Genomic DNA, 20,385 nt, shown 5'->3' with positions numbered 1-20,385 from the left:
TGGCCCCTGGGTGTGGGAGAAGGGCTCTGGTACTGGAATGACAGGCCGCTACCTGGAATGATGGCCCCTGGGTGTGCCAGACTATGTCTTGGATCCTTGCTAATGCTATGTCTTTAAACATGTATATGTTAGCCTTATGGTATTGTAGTGAAATGTACTTACTTGATACTGATTGTATTAACATACTGTGTAATCCGCCGAGTCTCAGTGAGACTGGAATGACAGGCAAGAGACTATTATTCTATTCAGGGGCATGCCATTCCAGTCCCAGAACAATTCTGCAATATTTAGAGACTCTCAGTCCTTTCAAGAATGAGTCATTTAGGTCCCAGAAAGCTTCCGCTACACCCAGAGGCTTTCATGGCACTCATGGGTGTGTCATTCCAGTCCCAGAGCCCTTCTGTCACACCCACGGGCCATCATTCCATTCAGGGGTCCATCATTCTGGTCCAACAGCCTTTCTGTTACACCCAGGGGCCGTCATTCCAGTTAGGAGCCTGTCATTCCAGTCCCAGAGCCCTTCTGTCACATCCAGGGGCCGTCATTCCAGCGTGGGGCCTGTCAATCCAGTCCCTGAACAGTCTATCTGGCCCCAGAGACTTTCCTTCAAAATCCATTCCACGTTTTCTTTGCACCTTTTTTTTTTTTTTTTTGCTCTAATGTGTTTCAATGGAGCCCATGCAAGTCAATGGGCATTCCAGGTTCCCATTATTCCCAATAGGCATTCAAGCCTCTCCCATTCTTTTCAATGGGCAATCCTGTCATTCGTTTCATGTTTAGTCAACATGTTTATTCAAAGTAAATCCCACTGAGTTCCAATGGGTTAGCTCTCGATAAAATGCCTCCACCATTTCCTCCCTAATCGATTATTTCCCCGACTATTCATTTAATGCTTTGAAATGTACCCAGGCGGTAAAAAGTGAAAACAGTTCCCAATATAAACTCTTAATAAGAATCTATTTTAATGCTGATCTATGGTAGTACTACTATCGGTTTTTAAGCTTATTTTTGAAAAATAAAGATGCTAAGAAGCCGCTGCAATATTGGCCCGAATTTTGCAATAGCAAAGTAGCCCTGTTTGCTAATGATCGTTAAGCAACTGACCGCTACGCTGCACCCTTACACGCTCCGTGGCTTACTTTATCCCAGCAACACCGTTAAATACCGCCCACTGTCGTAAAATAGAGAAAAGTGGAGAGCTTGCGGCCGTAAAGCGAGGCGGATAGGATTCCACGTGGGTCTTGAAGGAGGAAGTGGAGCAAGATGGGCAAGCGGAAAGCTCAACAGCAACGCCAACAGCTGATCAGCAGTTTGAGTAAGAAGCAAAAGAAGCACCTCAAGGATTTCGGGGAGGAGCATCCTTTCTATGATCGGTAAGCAGAGCTTGTAAAGGCTTCTGAGTCTTCCTTTTGTTGAAAGGGCTGCTTCCTGACTGAGAAGAGGACGACTTTCCTCTTAGGGCAATTGCCTGTAATGGATCCTCCGTGGCATCTCTCGGCCGCGTTTTCTCAACAGTGCTTTGCTCCTAGAGGAAATTTCTGTTTCCAGATAGGACCCGCGATAAACTGTGTGGTTAGGCAAGGCCAGCCCAAGGATTTTCTCTGCCCTAAATCTCCTTCTCAATCCTGTGTGATGAACAGCACATTAAGTAATAATGTAATCCTCTATAGGGTTACTTGAGTCTAAGACCACTGAAATCAGTTGGTTTGTATTGAGTGACTTAACAAATGGTTGGTCTGTAATACTTGATCCGCATACCTTCTTTCCCCCCTTGTTTTAATAGCATTCTCTTTCTTTCTCTGTCTGTGCCCTCTGGCATCTGATGGCGATCAGAAGACTGTCTCCTAGAATGCAGTTGATGCCACCTTGAGAGATGTGACGTTTGGGTTAAGGGGTATGGACGGTGGATTTTTCTCTCTGTCTGGATTGCCTCTGTTAATCCAGGGACTAGTTGGCCCTGTGGGCTGTTGAGAGGATAGTCTAAAGCAGTGTCTCCCAATCTTTTTTCTGTGGAGAAAGCCCTACTTTTTTCAAATCTGAGGAATCCCTACCTATGAAAACATTTACAGGCCAGAAAAAGTTGATGGTAGGGAGTGTAAGTTATTGTTATGCTGTTGTTGTTTGTATTGTGAGTGTTCTGTAACAATACGAAATAAGCACAGACATAATACAACTAAATGATATTTCAACTGATATTTTGAATTCTTTTGGCAATTGAAATTTTTTATTTATATGTTCCATGCTTTCTGCAGAACCTGGGTTGGGAAGTATTGAATTAAAAGTTAGGTGGTTCAGCTTTGTAATAGTAGATTGAACGAGGGTTGGAGACTGGAGATAGATTCTTCAGAAAGTTGAAGATGGAATGTGTGAGGCTTGTGGTGTGCCTGGGCTCCCACTGCTATCACAGAGGTTCAGACGTTACAGGGTTCTGTAGTACTTCAGAAACCCACAAAGCTAGCCTTACCAGAAACAGCAGTGGGATAAAAGAGAAGTGTGTTTACAAGCACAAGTGCATATATACATTGTAAGAAACTTTCCCCTCTCATGTTCCATTTGGCTTTTAAAACATTGTCTACTAGATATTGCCTTAGGGACTTTGCTGCAAAATCATTCAGTGTGTGAATTTTTTTGGCTCGATAATAAATTAAGTGGTAGTGCCACAACAGAATTTGTATTGTTTAAAAGGTCCTTGCATGTGGTTCCTGGTTGCCAGTACAACATGTCCCTGCTGAAATTGGCATGCAAATAGGGCACACACTGAAGCTCTACATGCCAGGAAGGAACCTCTTAATTATTTATATATTATGCTCCCTGGAGCCACCCTTATACAAATATGTGCAATATGCATGAGTGGCTCTAACTACTTTTTATTTTTTAAATCTAATTTTTAATAGGCTCATGATTCCTCTCTTCTCTCTCATAAGGAATGCTAGTTTTAAAGGCACAGTCTTCTGTTTGGAAGGCTCTAATAAGCATGTCAGGAGTTGTGATGTCCAGTAATGTTCAATTCTTATTGCAGTAAACTCTCCAGTAGTTAAAAGAGGCACCATCTTTTGTTTTTGCGGTTGCTATAGAGAGACTTTCCATGCCTTGTGCATTACTTTATCTCTACAAACTGTTCATCGGATGGTAAGGATGAATTAATGTAAATGATTTCCTTTCAGGGTTTCTGGAAAAGAAGAGCTAACTCAGATTTGTGAACTGGTAAGAGAGTGTTTCTGCTTTTTATTTATATCTGTTTTGATATTTATATGCATATGAATGAAGAAAATGGGAAATATCTTTGCACTAGATCTGGCTAATTCTGCTGTAAGCTGTTGTGGGTCCCCCCCATTGGGAGGAAAGGCAAAGTATAAATGGAATTTTTAAACAGGCAGGAGAAGGTTGTCGATCCCTCTGCCCCCATCCCTGTATGGGATCTCATCCTTGAATACGGTATCCCTTTCAAATAAAGTTAATTGCTTTATTATATTATTGTATACAGTGGCTACAAAATATAGAATTTGGCATTTTGTACATAACTCCACCTCCAAAAGATCTCAGAATTCTCCTCGTCCTCTTTAAATGAAGTTTTTCTAGAATACGGAGCTGCCAAGGAAGGCTTGAAAATCAAAAGTCTAAAAGGCTAGATGAAGCTTGGAATAGCTGGCAGTAAATGCAACCCCCTAGCTCCTGATCACCCTACCCTGTTATATAGCCACCCATATTTTAGTTATTCAGGATATTTCTATGGTGCCTCTTCAGATATTCAGGATGCCTACTCAAGGTAGCTTACAATTTAAACAATAACACAATGTAAAAACAAACCATTGGTCTTATTGTGTATTATAAAAGGCACTTATAGTGCAATCTTGATTCCTCACTCCTCCACTTGAAGCCAACTGGGTGACCTTGGGTCAGTTACAGTTTCTAGGAGCTCTCTCAGCCCCACCCACCTCACAGGGTGTTTTGTTGGGATAATAATAACATACTTTGTAAACCGCTCTGAGTGAGTTTTAAGTCATCCTGAAGGGTGGTATATAAATTGAATGTTGTTGTTGTTGTTGTTGTTGTTAAACAGAGTTATATCCTCCTTTGATTTAGAAACTCTGCTTAGGCTTATGCTTCTACTGTGTAACATTTTATTCTGATAACTATATTTGGTGGGGGGTTGGTTCTGTTCTTGGAATATTTAATGCTTGTAAGTGGCACTCCCAGGATTTATACATAACCCTGCCTGTGTAAATGTTCGATCGTCAATATACCTAATTCTCAACATGGCCAGATCTGTGGATGCTTAAATCCAGATAGAGGAACCATGAACAGACAAGACAGTTCTTTCTACAAACTTGTAAAAAGGCCCAGGTTTGCAGCAAAATACTTTGTGGAAAAGCTAGGCAATTACACAGTATCAGCATCCTTCAAGCCTTGGTTTCTGTCAGTAAAAGGGAGGGAGACGGCGCAAGGCCCTTTTCATGGCTGTTTTGGCCTTTGAGGGAGGACTCATGAGGGCCAAGCCCTTCAGCAACCACTGGGCAACTTGCTGCCACTTAACTTTCATGACTCACTCAGACCCGACTGCTTGCTGCTGCTCAACAGCAGTCATCCCACAAAAGCCAGTGTGGTGTAGTGGTTAGTCACACACTGCCAACCTAACCTAGCTCACAAGGTAATTAAGATAAAATGGAAGAGAGTTTAATGATGTATACGCTATTTTTTGGTCTCCATTGTGAGACAAAGTGAGGCATAAATGAAGTAAGGAACTGAAGGGAGGGAGATAAAAGATTGATGGGTGGGAAGGTGCAGAGGAAACAGGGAAGTTGAGGATATGGGAGCTTCCAGGAGGAGGCAAGGAGGAAATAGTGTAGGGAGGCAGGTACTGGGCAAAGTGAGGTGCCCCCAGCAAGTCCTTCTGGGTTCTCCACCATGAAACTGGCTGGCCCAGCCTGGCAGCCAGAATGGCACAGAATTTTCACAAGGAGACATTACTGGGGGAGGGAGGGAAGGAAAGCTGAAGACAGAGGGGGTAGATAAAGGTAGGTTGGTTGGTGGGTGGAAAGGAGAGAAGCAGGCAGAAAAGGGAAAGGATCTGGGAGCTTTTAGGGAAGGAACAGAAGAAACAGTTGGGGATATAGGGGAAAATTAGATGCTCCATGCCAGTCCTTGTGGGCCCACTGCTTGGTGTTTTTTTTCCCAGTATCAATTTAAAGAAAGCGATGTTAAAATGGAAACTTGATTAGTCAGCAGTCTGTATGCTTTTAAGGTTCATGGTTCATATCCTGGTCCCACCTAAAAGGACAGTCTCAGGTTTGGGAACCTGAGAGAATCACTCCCAGTGACTGCAGAGAGTGGCAAGTTCAATGTGCCAGTAGTCTGACTTGGTATAAGGCAGTGTCATATGCTATATATGTGAAGTAAGATTTTTCATTTCCATTTTTAGTCTGAGAATTCTGAGCCATCAAGCTCAGAAAGTGATGCAGAGAGTGACTCAGAACAGGTCTCTGTGTATCACAAGTTACTGGCCACGTTAAAAGCAGCTCCATATTCAGACAATGAGGAGGAAGAGGAGAATGACTCTGAAGAAGGAAGTTATGGGGATCCCACAGAAACTGATACTAAAGAGTTCCAGTATGGGGAAGAAACAGGCGATGAAGATAATGACAGCGATGTTCCTGACCAGGAATCGGGTAATTATGTGTGTTCATATCAGGTGGAATGTAGAAAGAATAATTTGTTTGTTCCCAATTTCTGGGAGTTGACCACTGTTACTGACACAGTTATATTAAGATACCACTTTACAGTGTCATGAAACTTTTTTTTACGCCAATGTCTTTTTTTTACGCCAATGTCTTTTTTTTACGCCAATGTCTTTTTTTTTACGTCAGTGTCTTTCCTTTCTTCTATCCTGGAACTTAAGGCAGCTTACAAAGGAGTCCCAGGAAGTCTCTCATCTTACTGACAAAGCACACCTGCTGTGGTCCATCAAGATTGCTGCATCATGTACCTGTTGGACTCTTGCAGCCTAGCAATATAAGTTTATATGATGCATTTTTAGAACGTTGTAATTAAAGGATGTTCCCAAAGAGCTTACATAACTTTCAGGACACCCAAAGCAGTGGAGGGAAAGTTGTTCACATAGAATTTTTCACACATTTAATACCAGTAAAATATTCTGTGGCATGAAATGGACAGGTCAAAAGAGATGCATCAACAAATACCTGACTAGAAAACGGACCCACGAAGGAGAAATTTGTAATGATTACAGTCACTAAGGTCCTGTAGAACCTTGTCATTAATAGTAAAAGTAAAGCTGTCTTGACAGAAACACACAACCCATTACACTTTTTCTTCTGCATTTGTCATAAATAAAGAAGCAGCAGTGCAAAAAACCAGCCACGAAGAACCTGGAGATGAAGATATTTCTAGTGACCTAAAAGATGAAGAGTTCACAGATGTGAAACATGAATCTGAGTTTAGCCTGGAAACCAATTTTATAGAAGAAGAAAGTGTGGATCAGAAAGAAAGCTGTTCTGCGGACGTTGTGAAAGGTAATGCTGCCAGATATGTTTAAAGATATTGTTTCTAAACATTTAAGGCCAGATCTGCACAGCTGATTATAATAATATTTGATTTATATATTGCCCTTCAGGGCAACTTAAGACCCACTCAGAGCATTATAATGACAAATTATGTCATTATCCCCACAACAAACACCCTGTGAAGTAGGTGGGGCTGAGAGAGCTGTGACTGGCCCAAGGTCACCCAGCTGGCTTCAAGTGGAGGAGTGGGGAATCAAACCCAGTTCTCCAGATTAGAGTCCCGCCACTCTTAACCACTATACCAAATTGATTCCCCAAGCCCCACACAGCCCATTTCATGTATACAGTAGAAGCTAAGTTCACCCTCCTGTTTTTAAAACATGCTATGAGACTGTACACCGGGGGGTTGTCAAACACCTGTCAAGCCACAGTATGGTAGGTTGCATTTAATTTGGTGGGTTAAAACACTGAGTCTTAATTTGAATGGTAGTAAGTAATCTATTTTAAATATACGCTACAGTTCCATCATCCCAAGAACCCTGTGCTCAATGCATATCTTGTGTGACTTCCAGAAGATTCTTGGGAGGAAAATGAATTTCTACACTGAGGAATGAGCACTAATTCTGCCTCTGTGCAATTCTGCCTATCTCCATTTTTGGTTGTTTGTAGCAATTGCAACAAGATGCCAGAAACGAAAAGGTTTCTAAGATATGTAGGATCCTATTTTTAAGAAGCTGCTGGATCAGCAGTGATATAAAACAAATCTTATGTAGCAATTAACAGGTGTGCACTCCAGTTACTCTTGCTTCATATTATGATGCTTGCTCAAGTGGCTAATGGTGCAGACTTCCTGACAAGATAGCATAGAAATGTTAGTAAATAAATATTCAGTTTACCTATTATTCAGATGAAAGGAGGGGACAAGTTCCTAACTTCCTGTGATTTGGGCAACAGAAAAGAAATTCTGAAATAGGAAAGCTGCTTTGGTCAAAGAAGGCAAGGTTGTTCTAATCAAAATGAAATATTTCCTCTTCCGCCAGTAAACTCCCCCCCTCCTTGAATCCTATACAGCTATTAGTGATTCGGCTGTTCTAACCAAATTCTGTTGCCATCTTAAGAGTGCTGAAATGCTTTTTATAACATGCCCTTGAATGGTGAGATACTGTTTTGTGTTTAATTTTACTCCTAGATTTCATGTTCAGAACCTTTGACATGCTTTAAGAATTAATTGTTTCTACAGAGGTCTCATCCTTTCCCACTGATTAGCTTCTTTAAATGTTTCATATTTGAGACTTAATTCCAGTTTTACTGTCTAGCCTGCTAGTAAAGATCCTCTTCCAAAGCCCTGCTCTTGGTGTCACCACCTGCAGAGGTGATACAGGTGGCAACCAGGGATGAGAATATTTCAGAGGTTGCACCTCACCTTTGGGATGTTCTTCACTTTCAAGACTCATTGGCACCTGCTTGACCGTCCTTTTCTTGCCAGGCCACAACATACCTTTTATTCAGGATTTTATCTGAAGAGTTCTATCTTCCTTCATTTTTGTTTTATGGTTTGCTTCTAGTCTGAGGATAACATTTTAAGTTGTCAAATGCTGTTTAAATGCCCTTTGCTTGTTTTAGTGGTTTGTTTTGATACTGTTAATTCTTACGTTGTTGTTTCTAGGATTTTATTGTATTGTTTTTAGCTTGTGAGCTTCCTTGAGCAGGTCTCTGGAGAGGCAATATGCACATTTTCTAAATAAAATATGCTTTTATTTCTTTCCACAGATGCATTTAAGCAACACATGGATGAAGAACTAAAAGAAAAAGAAATAGATAACATTCTTGCACTGTCTAAATCTACCAGCCAGATCAAGGTAATAAAGTGCTGCTTTGAAATTCAAATTTACTGCGGTATTTTGGAATTGTTCATCAGCCCTCATGAATCAGCTTTAAATCTTACTTCTCTGTGAAAGTACTGTGCAATGTATAGCAATTAGACCCTGTTCCTCATTTGGTAATAGGTGAGAAATAAAGACCTTCATATTAATTATATGAGGAAGTGGAAGTTGTAATGTGTTTAACTTTACTGTGGTTGTTCCTTTTAGTGGCCAGTGTTGGGTCAGTTAATTTTTTCTTCAACCTTGAAGAAGTTTGGAGTGATTAAAGCCAATAAAGAAATTGACGTGAAACACCTTCACAGGCCTTTGGAATCCACATGGCCCAAAGCGAACAGTCCATTCCTTTCCAAGCAAGCTGAATCAAATGATCGGCCATTTACTCCATTGCAAATGGAGCTCTTCTGTATTATGAATTCATACAAGGACTTGTTCTACCCAGAGAGGACTGCTTTAAGAAATGGGGAAGAAGTTCGTCATGTTTATTGCCTGCATGCCATGAACCATGTCCTGAAGGCAAATGCTCAGGTGCTCAGCAACAATGCCAAATGGAGGGATCAAAAACAAGGTGTTGAGGATGATAGTTTCAGGGACCAAGGACTCACTAGACCAAAGGTGAGAGGGTTTACCCAATGTTAGAGTCATTGGAGAACTGGGTTTGATTTCCCACTCCTTCACTTGTAGCCCGCTGGGTGACCTTGAGTCAGTCACAGCTCTTTAGAGCTCTCTCAGCCCCACCCACCTCACAAGGTGATTGTTGTGGGGATAATAATAACATACTTTGTAAACCGCTCTGAGTGAATGTTAAGTTGTCCTGAAGGGTGGTATATAGATTGAATGTTGTTATTATGATGTTATAAGTCTCTCTGTAGGCAACTCACAGTAAATACCTCCTTCATCACCCTGTGAACCCCTTACAGTGAGTGAAATTATAAAACCACACAACTATGACACAGTGGCTCTGGAGTGGAGATGCTTGGCATATTGTATTGCCAGAAATTATAGTGATATTTCACTAATAAAAGTTGACAACTTTTATTGGTCCTCTGTTCCTTTTTCTGGGCCTATCTATGTCTTGTCTTAGTGATACCTAGTAATACTCAGCTGCAAACTACAACTCGTCCTTACAATGTCTAAGGAGTTGTGACCTAGAGAACTGTCCATCCATAATGTAATGAATTTCATTGGGGGTGTCCAGTCAGCTAAATCTAACTGAAGGGCAGAGCAGTGGCTTCTTTCACAACAATTTGTTCCTACAGCATTTTTTAAAATGACACAAAAATATCTACGGAAGAACAGGCTTTATGTTTGTGCTTTCATAAGAATTTGTCTTCCTTTCTTTTTGTGATGACTTCCTTGCACAAAATTGAGTCCTTTTTGCATTTCTCTGTATAGGTGCTGATAGTGGTGCCCTTCCGTGAGTCTGCTTTACGTGTGGTGCAGATTTTCGTCAGCCTCCTCGAATCTGCAAATAAAAAGAAAATTGATGTGAGTAACAAAAAGCGGTTCAAGAGGGAGTTTGGCTCAGATCCAGATGAGAAACCTCCAAATCTGAAAAGGCCGGAAGACTATGAAGCTGTCTTTGCTGGAAACATTGATGACCACTTCAGGATAGGTATTGATATTCTGTTGTTGGATTCCCCCCCCCACCTCCATTTTTATTCTGTTCTGTCACCTTTCCTTAAGTTTTAAGAAAATACGATGGTGAAGTTGCAGTTGAATCCTAAACCTCTAGGGCATTTGCTCTACAGTTACAGTGGATGTACAGTAGCGCTATACCCACTGTTCTTCAGTGGGGAGGGGCTGGAGCTCAGTGGCAGAGTATGTGCTTTGTAAAGACAAGTTCCAGGTTTTGTCTCTGATGCTGCTAGTTAAAGGATCTCAGGTGTTGGGAAAGACCTTTCTTTGCCTGAGGCTCTGAAGAGCTGGTGCTAGAGTCAGCAGCACTTGAACTACATGATTGCTGCATATGTATGGCTCTGGCTGGCTAAACATTCTAGCTGTGGGCTACTTTGCATGGGGGCAGGAAGTGGAGGAATTGGGTTTTTTGCTCCCACTCTTCTCCAGTACTGTCCAGACAGACTGGGTGGGGGGAGGGAAGCTGCATGGAGTGCTTCAGAAATTCCTGTGTGCCCCAAAGGAGACTCCAAGACACAGTTTTACTGTGTGGCTACTGGCTGGGTCAGAAGTGGAGAGTGGGGCTGTGGCTTGCATAGCTTTGGGACCAATTGAAGTTGGTCTATGCCATAGCATCTCAAGGGTTAAAAGCAAAAGTGAGAGAGAGAGTGCTACATGTCAAGGTGGCAGTGACTGTACCACGCAAAGTGAAGACATCCCCTGAATTCCTTTGCTATGGTGTAAAGGGTTCTGGGGCACACTTCAGTTTCACGTGGCCTGACCCCTCCTAGCTACCACTTCCTTGCCTCTTCCGTAGTCCATCCACCTCTTGGGAAGAGCTGGAATAAGTGGCAGAAAGCATAATGGAGGGCTGGAGAACTAGATAGCACTTGGAAGAGGCCAGAGCTCAGTGGTAGACCATATACTTGGCATGCAGAAGGCTCTACTTAAAGGGTCTTGGTGCCAGGTGGGAAAGATCGTTCTCTTCCTGAGATTCTCTTCCGATCAAAGTGGACAACTAAGCTGGATGAGCCAGTGCACTGAGGCAGCTTTATATGTTCAGATGTAGTTGCCAAACCCTGATGTACCTCATGCTCTATAATGCTGCATTTGTCATTTGAATAACCATTATGGATGCCTTAAGTGGTAATACTGATTCTTATTCTGGAATCGTTTGATCCCAGATGCATCTTGCATCTGTTAAGTAACATCTCAAATTGATTGCAGTATTAAGACCATTAGTTTGCCCTGTAGCCATTAATCGGGCATGGGGAGCTGCAAAGATCTCGGTCAAGAAATATAGCGATACTCTGTTGCTTTGCAAAATGACTGTTATTAGAATGCCTGTCATTTCCAGCAGAGCTCTCATGTGCAAAAGAAAGGTGCAGTGATTCTGAATGTTGGCTGCTCAGAAAATGTCAAGACTATTTCAGAAATTCCAATTTCATGCTGCTTTGTCAAAGCATTATGCAGATAATTTGCCTGTGGCTGGATGCCTGGAACTCCTGCTATGAAATGGCAGTCTTCATAGTTAGTGTTACTGTCTTGTGAAAGACCATGAGGAACACAGTGAGAGAGGTTGCTTCATTGCTACTACTGACTGTCTTCATTTTAATTTGAGTAACTTTTCCAAAGGATTTCCTCCCAGGTTTTTTCTGAGGTAGAAGTGTGTCTTTTCAGCTTACAAGCCATGCTGAAAGGGAAGTTGAGGGATTCCCTTAGCTACAGGCACCCGCAGTGTTTGAATTCATTTGTGGGGCACCCAGTTGCATCATAGGCATTACTCTAAAATGTGCTATGCTCGGCCATTTAGATCATGCCATTTAGTGTAGTCTATTTTGAAAATAATGGCAAATTTTTAAATTTTTAATAAAACTTAAGGATTGAGTTACTTATGAAGCTGGGGATTCTTAAATGAACCATTTCTTGGGAAATAGCAGCCTGGAGATTCAGATCAGGATTGCAGAAGTGTGGAAAGGGCATAACATTCTGCAAAATTCCACTGATTGCAAATGATGTACATGCACTTTCCATGTATTTGTATCCTGGCAGGTGGGGGGGAGACTTTTTCTCTGTCTTTCCCCCTTTTTAGGGTCAAGGAGAGAATGGGATGGAGTGCAGTTGCATTCAGGGAACTATACAAGGGACTGGTTATAACTCTGCTTGTCCTGCAGGAAGACCCCACTCCAAACTGAGGGCCCTCGCAGCAACCTTTTCCCTTGAAAAGTGCTGGAAGTTCTGGTCATGAATGTCCTAGTGTCACATCTGATTTAGCCATAACTTATTCTCCTTAATAAGAGTTTAAGAACAAGCGTTTTGGTGCCAATTCTTCATATTTCAAGCTCCTATCAGTAGCTCAGTTTCTGTTGATATCTTTTCTAGTGGCTTTTTAAACTAAGGTGAATAAGAATTTAGCTGTGGATCATTTAAATTGTGGGCCAAGGCTTTATTAATGTTGCAGAAACACCATGGTATATTCAGGCCATGTCTTATTATTACAAATGTAATTAGAGCTGTTAGTCCATCCATAGTAGGGTTGTAAAGCTGCATGTGAGGGTTGCAGTTCTCTAGAAATTACAACTGATTTCCAGACTAGAGTTCAATCCAGATGGAGAAAATGGCAGCTTCAGGGGTCAGAGTATATACCATAGATTTTAGGTAATATCCCTTCCCAAATTCCCCCTCCACAGGTTCCATCCCAAATCTCCAGGAATTTCCCAGGCTGGTGTTAGCAACTGTGAGTCACAGTCCAGCTACATCTTTCAGGTCGAAATCTTTTAGAAGGAAAATTGAAGTAATAATACTTCATTGTTACACATTCATATACAGATAATCAAATATTATTGTGCATAAATTGGCATTTGGATGTTTCAGGGCAGGAGAGCCATCATGCTGTGAAAGGCCAGCAAGCAAAGTCCATTGTCAGAATTGAGCAGATTTGTTTATCCTTCAGCTCATAGAATCATAAGAGTTGGAAGGGGCCATACAGACCATCTAGTCCAACCCCCTGCCCAGTGCACTAAGTGCTCACTAAGAAAGCATATGATAGCTGCTTATAGAGCCATAAAGTACCATATGTCTTATTAGTATGATGTGAAGAAATAGAGAGTGGGTGTGGATGTGGGTGGCTTTTAGAAACTTACAACAACAACAATAATAATAACAACAGGTGGTGTAGTGGTTAAGAGCGTGGGACTCTAATCTGGAGAACCGGGTTTGACTCCCCACTCCTCCACTTGAAACCAGCTGGGTGACCTTGGGTGAGTCACAGTTTCTAGGAGCTCTCTCAGCCCCACCCACCTCACAGGGTGATTGTTGTGGGGATAATAATGACATACTTTGTAAACTGCTCTGAGCGGGCGTTAAGTTGTCCTGAAGGGCGGTATATAAATCGAATGTTGTTAACATTCGATTTATATGGCATCCTTCAGGACAACTTAAAGCCCACTCAGAGCGATTTACAAAGTATGTTATTATTATCCCCACAACAAAACACCCTGTGAGGTGGGTGGGGCTGAGAGAGCGCCTAGAAGATGTGACTGACCCAAGGTCACCCAGCTAGCTTCAAGTGGAGGAGTGAGAAATCAAACCTAGTTCTCCAGATTAGAGTCCCACCACTACACCAAACTATGGGATCCATGCAATGCCCATAGGAGGCTACTCATTTGTAGCATATAGACATGTAGTAAGGTAGACTTCACCATGCCTCCACAACCACCTGGTATATGTTAACAATTTGTCGTACCACATGGTTGGATGCTACAGGTGACTGATTCCCTACGTGGCTATATACATTTCATGCTGAATTGACACTTGGTTACCAAATGTTCTGTATTGGAGAGTAAGGCAGAGTAAGTAGGTTGCAGAAAAATAAACCATAGTTGCAGGGATAAGATTAGGCATGGTTGGTATAAGGCTTTATTTTAAATTGGTGGTATCTAATGACTATTTGCTTTATTGATCTAGTAGATCTGTGTGGATAAATGACCGTACTGTAGAAAAACACCACATATTAAGTGGAATTAATTACAAATGCAGCGAATCCTGTCCAATCAAGTGGACCTGTGGAAAAGGGAGGGCTAGTTTGGATAGTCAGAATCCCCACTGAGTTGTATATGAGTATCTGGTGCCAGCAGAGTGCTCACAGCACAGCAGTGACTTCATGGGGAGGTACTGATTGAATTGGTGCTTCTATTTGGGTTTGAGCACATGACCACTGTGGGTTTGTGTGGTGGTAAACTAGGTCTCAGTCCAAAGAAGAACAATTTTGGAGCTGCCAAGGGGGAGTAGCTGAGGGCGTGGGGTGAGTGAGAGAAGGAATAATAAAGCTTTCCAGTACACACACTCAAACATTATGGTTGGATAACCACTCAAAGATGTAATGATGTTCCTGTGTGTTTGGGCAGGTGTTGCTGTTCTTCAGAAGAGTATGCGACTGTATGCACCATTTTATTCCTCCGATGTCATCATTGCTTCTCCCCTTGGCCTGAGGACTGTTATTGGAGCTGAAGGGGAAAAGAAGAGAGACTATGATTTCCTTTCCTCAATAGAAATACTTATAATTGATGAAGCTGACATTTACCTGATGCAAAACTGGGAGCATGTTTTGGTAATGACACCGCTCCCCCCAGTGTTTCATGCTGTGAATATGATAAACTGCAAGTACAATACAATAAACAGGCAGTAGATCATAGCTTCAATAAGTATGATAGTGTGATTTGAACTAATGACTAAACCTGTGTGTTCTTATTTTTGGGGAGTGAGGTCTTTTTTCTGAATGGATGCGTTCCTCAAGGTGAACGTTGTGTATCAATGTTTTTCGCTTTTGAGAAACAAATATAGCAACTGAGCCATCTTCTGAGGGCAAGGGTCTCATTAGTACATGGCCCCGTACAGAGTAGCAAAGGGGAAAATGGACAGGTATTTGCCCTACGGAATATAAAGTCCGAAACAGATAATTTGGAAACAACAGAGGCAGGCGAACCCAGGAGCTTATCTTTCATAAATGGTAGGGAAGGTTTTTCAAAGCACATTAACATACGTACACATGTAAAGGGGGACACTATAATCATATTGGAAAAACAAGGAATTTAAAAAGCAATGTGAACATAGCTTACAACCTCTGTTTGGCCAATATTGTTTTGCTTGGGCAAGTTGTAGAACAGTAAAAGTAGCTCCAATACTATTTTTAAGCTTTCTAAAGATAACTTTGGTTTGTTCAAAGTGCGCCTGCAATAAAGCACCATAACTATAAATTCTTGCAGTAGCCCATCTTGCTAGTGATAGGTGAATATAGATATTTAGATGCTGTAATGTGAGGTTTTCAGAAGTGAGTTCTGAGAAGCAGCTAAAAGATCCTAGCAACAACAGTAAAAAGTACAAGTTTAAATCAGTTAAAAAGAGACAGGCAGTCTCTCTCTCTCACGCTCTCGCTCTCACTCTCTAGGTTAGAGAATATAATAATAATTGCGCTTAACTACCACTCTTCTAGACAGATTAGTGCCCCACTCAGAGTGGTGAACAAAGTCAGTGTTATGATTATCCCTACAATACAGCTGGGGCTGATAGGAGTAGCTTACCCACTGAGCTCATAGGAGTAGTGGGCCCAACCACTTAACCACTAAAGAGAGGCCCTCCAGTTGTGATGGGGGGGACTTGTGAACTTACTCTGCCCCCCCCCCCAAATTTTCCTCTTCCTGCAAGTTGAATAATATACATCCTTTCTTGAATATGTCCGTAGCACTTACTGGACCACATAAACCTGTTGCCTTTGGAATCTCATGGGGTGGATTTCTCACGGGTGCGAATGTCCAATCTGAATAACTGGTCCAAGTATTATCGGCAAACACTGTTGTTTGGAGCCCTTCAGAATCCACAGATCAATTCAATCTTCAGTAAGCACTGCTGGAATTACCAGGGACAGGTTAGTTTGTGAACATGCGAGTTAAGTATTTTGTAAAACTGAAGGAGGTTTGTTGGCCTTGCACCATTCAAAATACATGCTAAATCCTGCCATCTCAAAGTGTATTTTAAAGTTTCCAAGTAAGCTGACTGCAGGCAGTCGTCATCCCCTTCCATTAGTTGTTATTTGTATCTCTTTCTGCCACTGACAGACTACTTTGGAGAATTGGCGGGGGGAGATGATCGGTCTGCCACCTCCATCAGTTCCTCAGAGGTTTTTTTCTTTTTCTTATTAATTTTTTTTATTTTTATAGAAGATACAAACCTCATGTAGCAGGTCTACACATGAGCCTATATAAAAATGGTTTCCAAATATCTTAAAATAACTCCATACACAGTTGTCAGTATGCCATACGTTCAAATGCTGATAAGGCTGTAAGGTCCTTAATACATTATATTATGGGAGGTGACCATCAGACTCCACAAGACAGAAATAGTTTAGATGTGTGGTGAGTCAGTGTGGTGTAGTGGTTAGCATGTTGGACTAGGATCTGGGAAACCTAGTTTACAACATTCTCCTCTCCTCAATTTTTTCTCTCAAAAGCCCTGTGAGATAGGTTAGGATGAGAGTATGTGACTGGCCAGAGGTCACTCAGCAAGCTGCCATGGATCCCCATTGGAAGAAAAGTGGGGTATAAATGAAGTAAAATAAATACATAAACATCCTCAAAAATCAATGAGAATTCTAGTACAAAATTAAAATGAGTAATGACTTCCTCCCCAAAAGACCAAGTAATTGGACATGCAGAAACATGTGCTTAAGAGACGTATCTGGTAAGTTACAGTGCCAGGAATTAGACACTTTACTTGATCCTGTATTAAAAACAACTAGGTTTCCAAAATATCCTAAACATAATTTTTTGCTAAGTCACAGCTTGAGATCCATAGAAACAGGTATAAAGTTTAATGGCATATTCCATTGCTTTGGCAAAATTAGATGATCTAAGCTCCTTATGCCATTCATTCTTGAGATTCTGCATATCATATTTATTAATCAACAAATATTTATAAGCAAATGTTGTAGGTTTCGTTTTCTGCATTAATTGAGTGTTTTCAGGAGTGAGGGAGACTCTGAAACACTTAATGCTGCAATGCCATATTTGAATACCAACAGATATTGTCATAGATCCAGAGGAGTTAGCTGTGTTAGTCTGTAGTTGCAAAACAGTAGAGTCCAGTAGCACCTTTAAGACTAACCAATTTTATTGTAGCATAAGCTTCGAGAACCACAGTTCTCTTCGTCAGATGCATGTGATTGAAGAGAACTGTGGTTCTCGAAAGCTTATGCTACAATAAAGTTGGTTAGTCTTAAAGGTTCTACTAGACTCTACTATTTAACAGATATTGTAGCTGTAAATATTGCCATTCAATAGAAATTGGCAATTCATATCTAGACCTCAGCTGAGAAAATGACAAATTCATCATCACAGCCTATCAACTGATCCAGAGTAAATACCCCCATATCAGTCCAAGCTTTCCATAGAAAAGATTCTTTCAAGTTTTTAGATCTGGACTTGCTCTTAATGTTAATTTAGCATGTGAAAATGGGTCAGTTCCTGACCAGATGGCAAGACAATTCTTTTGTTCTTAATTGAGAGCTGATCACAGTTGTAAGCTCTTACTCTGATGTTGCTTTTGTTTTGCTCTTCCCATTGTTTCTTGCAGGTAGCAGTAAGGAATGTACCCTTGATAGGTTCTATCAGTCATGTTGTGGTGCAGCTTCCTCATGTTTTTCGGAAGCTAGAAGCTGAAAATTCTGTTTCTGTAATTGATGCAAGGTAATGTAGAACCAAGCTGTTTATCCTGTGCTTCACTGACAACTTCAAATGTTGTATTCAGCAGAGTGTAGTGTATTGGGGAAAGGGTGTGTTTTGTGTTTATTTTAAAGTTTACTTCCATCACTTTCTGAATGCATCATACAGCATGATAACAGCTCTGTATGTTCCTGAATCTTTTGTAATAGTGGCTTCTCCAATAGTGAAGATGTGGAGCCATTTCCTTCATCTAGATAAAGATAGCAGCATTTCTCAGGCTATTAGCCAGAGCACTTACCCTTCATAATAATTTATTTGGAATTTTCTTTAAAATGTTATATAAGTAAATGTTTTTTTTATTTTGCTTGTCATTCCCTCAGTGATCCCTCCTCCTTCTCCAGTGTTTTAACCATTGTTTTTATTTTTTATGTTCATTTTAAGCTCTGGTTTGAAATTGTTTGTGTACTGATTTTAGATGAGATTTTAATTTTTGTTTTAATCTGCTAGCTGCCTTGGTTGCCCTATGAGGGCAGAAAAGTAGGGTAAAAAGTAAATAAATAAAATAGTAAATAAGTAAAATAAATAAAATAAGTAAATAAATAAAATAAATTAGTGATGTTGTGTTCCTCTGTGCCTTTGTGTCCATTTACATGTACTGAGTAATCTGTCTGTATTTTTTAAAATCAGGTTTCACTATTTCATTGACAAAGTATTGCCTGAGTATCGAGATGCAGTTATGTCACACACTCTCATTTACGTCCCATCATATTTTGACTATGTGCGTCTTCGGAACTACTTCAAGAAGGAAGATTTGAGTTTTGTGCACGTTTGTGAATACACAAATAAATCGGGCATTTCCAGAGCAAGGCAATATTTCTTAAAGGGAGTGAAGCAATTTTTAATTTTCACAGAACGCTTCCACTTTTATAAAAGGTAAGTTGGGCTGCACTTGAGTCCAGTTTATTGTAAAAGAGGGGCATGAGTTTGGCAGCACACTTGCTGCAGTACCATAAATAATGTTTTGCAGTTGAGAGCCTGCTCTCTAAAGTACACTTTCAATTCACTAGAGTACAGGGCTCTGGAAAAATGCTGTCGAAATGCTACAGGGTTATAGCACCCCCTGTTCTCCCTCCCTGGCAGCTATTTTAGCACTTGATAAGGTATGTAGGGCAGGGGCGGGAGACACACAAAAATTCCTAGGCAACTGTGCTGTGGGCCTGATCCCTCATTGCATTTTTAAATGACTCTAAAATGGCGTTGATGGTGATCACATCATGTCTAGTTTGGCCTTAAATTGTACAGTTCCTTCCCTGGAATGGATGCAATACCACGAGAATACTGCAAAATAGAGGCCAGTCAAACAGACTTCACTCCATTTGCTTCCCTGTTCCCAGACCTTGGCCTGTGTGCTTTGCGCAGGGTGTCCAGATCTTTTAACCCTTCCTGTCCTTATCATGAAATGGGAGCTGATTCCCCACATGTTCCTTTTTCTTCAATAAACTTAAGGCACCTGTCCCAAACCTTTTATGATCCAAGCCAGACTAGCCATCAGTCTTGCTCCTTCCTGGCAGGTGGGCAAATGATTTTCTCCATCCAGGAAACTCCATCTCATCCTGCAGTCTGAGAAGTTTATTATTCTCTTTTCCAGAGAGAGAATGTCATCTTAAGCTCATGGTTTTGATGTTCACCACTCTATAGAAGCTTATTTTTCACATTACAACTGTATTCATGCTCTCATTTGCAAACATTCTAAAAAAATCACTGTATCTCTGGATATCAGTGTATTAAGGACAGTTTAAATCACTGCAGTTTTTTATCTTTGGAAAAAAATTCTGTATTAACCTGTTGCAGTGTATTATATTAACTATTTTGAGATCTTTTATTCTGATACAGGTACTCAATTAGAGGCATCAGAAACCTTGTTTTTTATGAACTTCCAACCTATTCACATTTCTACAATGAGGTCTGCAATATGATGAAGTTGGCAGATGGTGGCGAAGAAGCGACATTGACCTGTACTGTGCTTTATTCAAAATATGATGCTCAGAAGTTGGCTGCTGTGGTGGGTGTTGAGCGGGCTGCTCAGATGCTCCAGTCTTCTAAAAATGTGCACCTTTTTGTCACTGGAGAAACAGAGTAACACGAATGGTGGGCTCCTGTGCTGGTTGCAGGTGGTGGCTTCTATGAACAATCTGCCTAACATTTTTGGACTTGCATTTTGTCTGTTACCGATTTTGGACATTATTATGGGGATACGTTTGTTTTCAAAGGGCTTGTTTTGCAATTGTGAAAGGAAAAAAAAATGTAAGAGGGCATTTCCTCTTCATATTACAGTAATAATACTAAAACCTCCATTTAAACTGTCGTCTTTCCTCTGCTATCATTTATGACTCCTGGTCCAGTACTTTGCTGGAAAAATCATTTTGGTTTTTAATTTCCATTTGGAATACTTTATACTCTTCACACTAGTGTAAGGGAAAACAGAAAACTGCATGATGCCCCTGTGGATGAGGAAAGAAGCCATAAATCGCTCAAGATACATACTCTGCAATGATGAAAGTCTTTTGGAGCTCATTACCAATAAAATGGCCAATATATTACCATAGGAATCAGACCCTGACCCGAATTTACATCCATTTACATACCATTTGACCC

The 20,385-nt window shown here is 40.9% G+C and overlaps 1 protein-coding gene across 1 annotated transcript; it reads left to right on the top strand.

Moving 5' to 3' along the window:
- Nucleotides 1-1,257: 1,257 nt before the first annotated feature.
- Nucleotides 1,258-20,095, top strand: UTP25 (UTP25 small subunit processome component). Its single transcript, XM_055000763.1, has 12 exons — nucleotides 1,258-1,373; nucleotides 3,165-3,204; nucleotides 5,420-5,666; nucleotides 6,351-6,527; nucleotides 8,289-8,377; nucleotides 8,609-9,013; nucleotides 9,794-10,013; nucleotides 14,422-14,624; nucleotides 15,756-15,938; nucleotides 17,642-17,754; nucleotides 18,418-18,663; nucleotides 19,624-20,095. Exons 1-12 carry the CDS (start codon nucleotides 1,264-1,266, stop codon nucleotides 19,868-19,870), a joined length of 2,280 nt encoding a protein of 759 aa, XP_054856738.1. The 5' UTR covers nucleotides 1,258-1,263; the 3' UTR covers nucleotides 19,871-20,095.
- Nucleotides 20,096-20,385: the final 290 nt, after the last annotated feature.

The sequence above is a fragment of the Eublepharis macularius genome, chromosome 1, assembly GCF_028583425.1.
Source record: "Eublepharis macularius isolate TG4126 chromosome 1, MPM_Emac_v1.0, whole genome shotgun sequence".
Classification (NCBI taxonomy): domain Eukaryota; kingdom Metazoa; phylum Chordata; class Lepidosauria; order Squamata; family Eublepharidae; genus Eublepharis; species Eublepharis macularius.
Note: the sequence above shows the minus strand (reverse complement) of the source record. Positions and strands in the feature narration are given on the sequence as shown.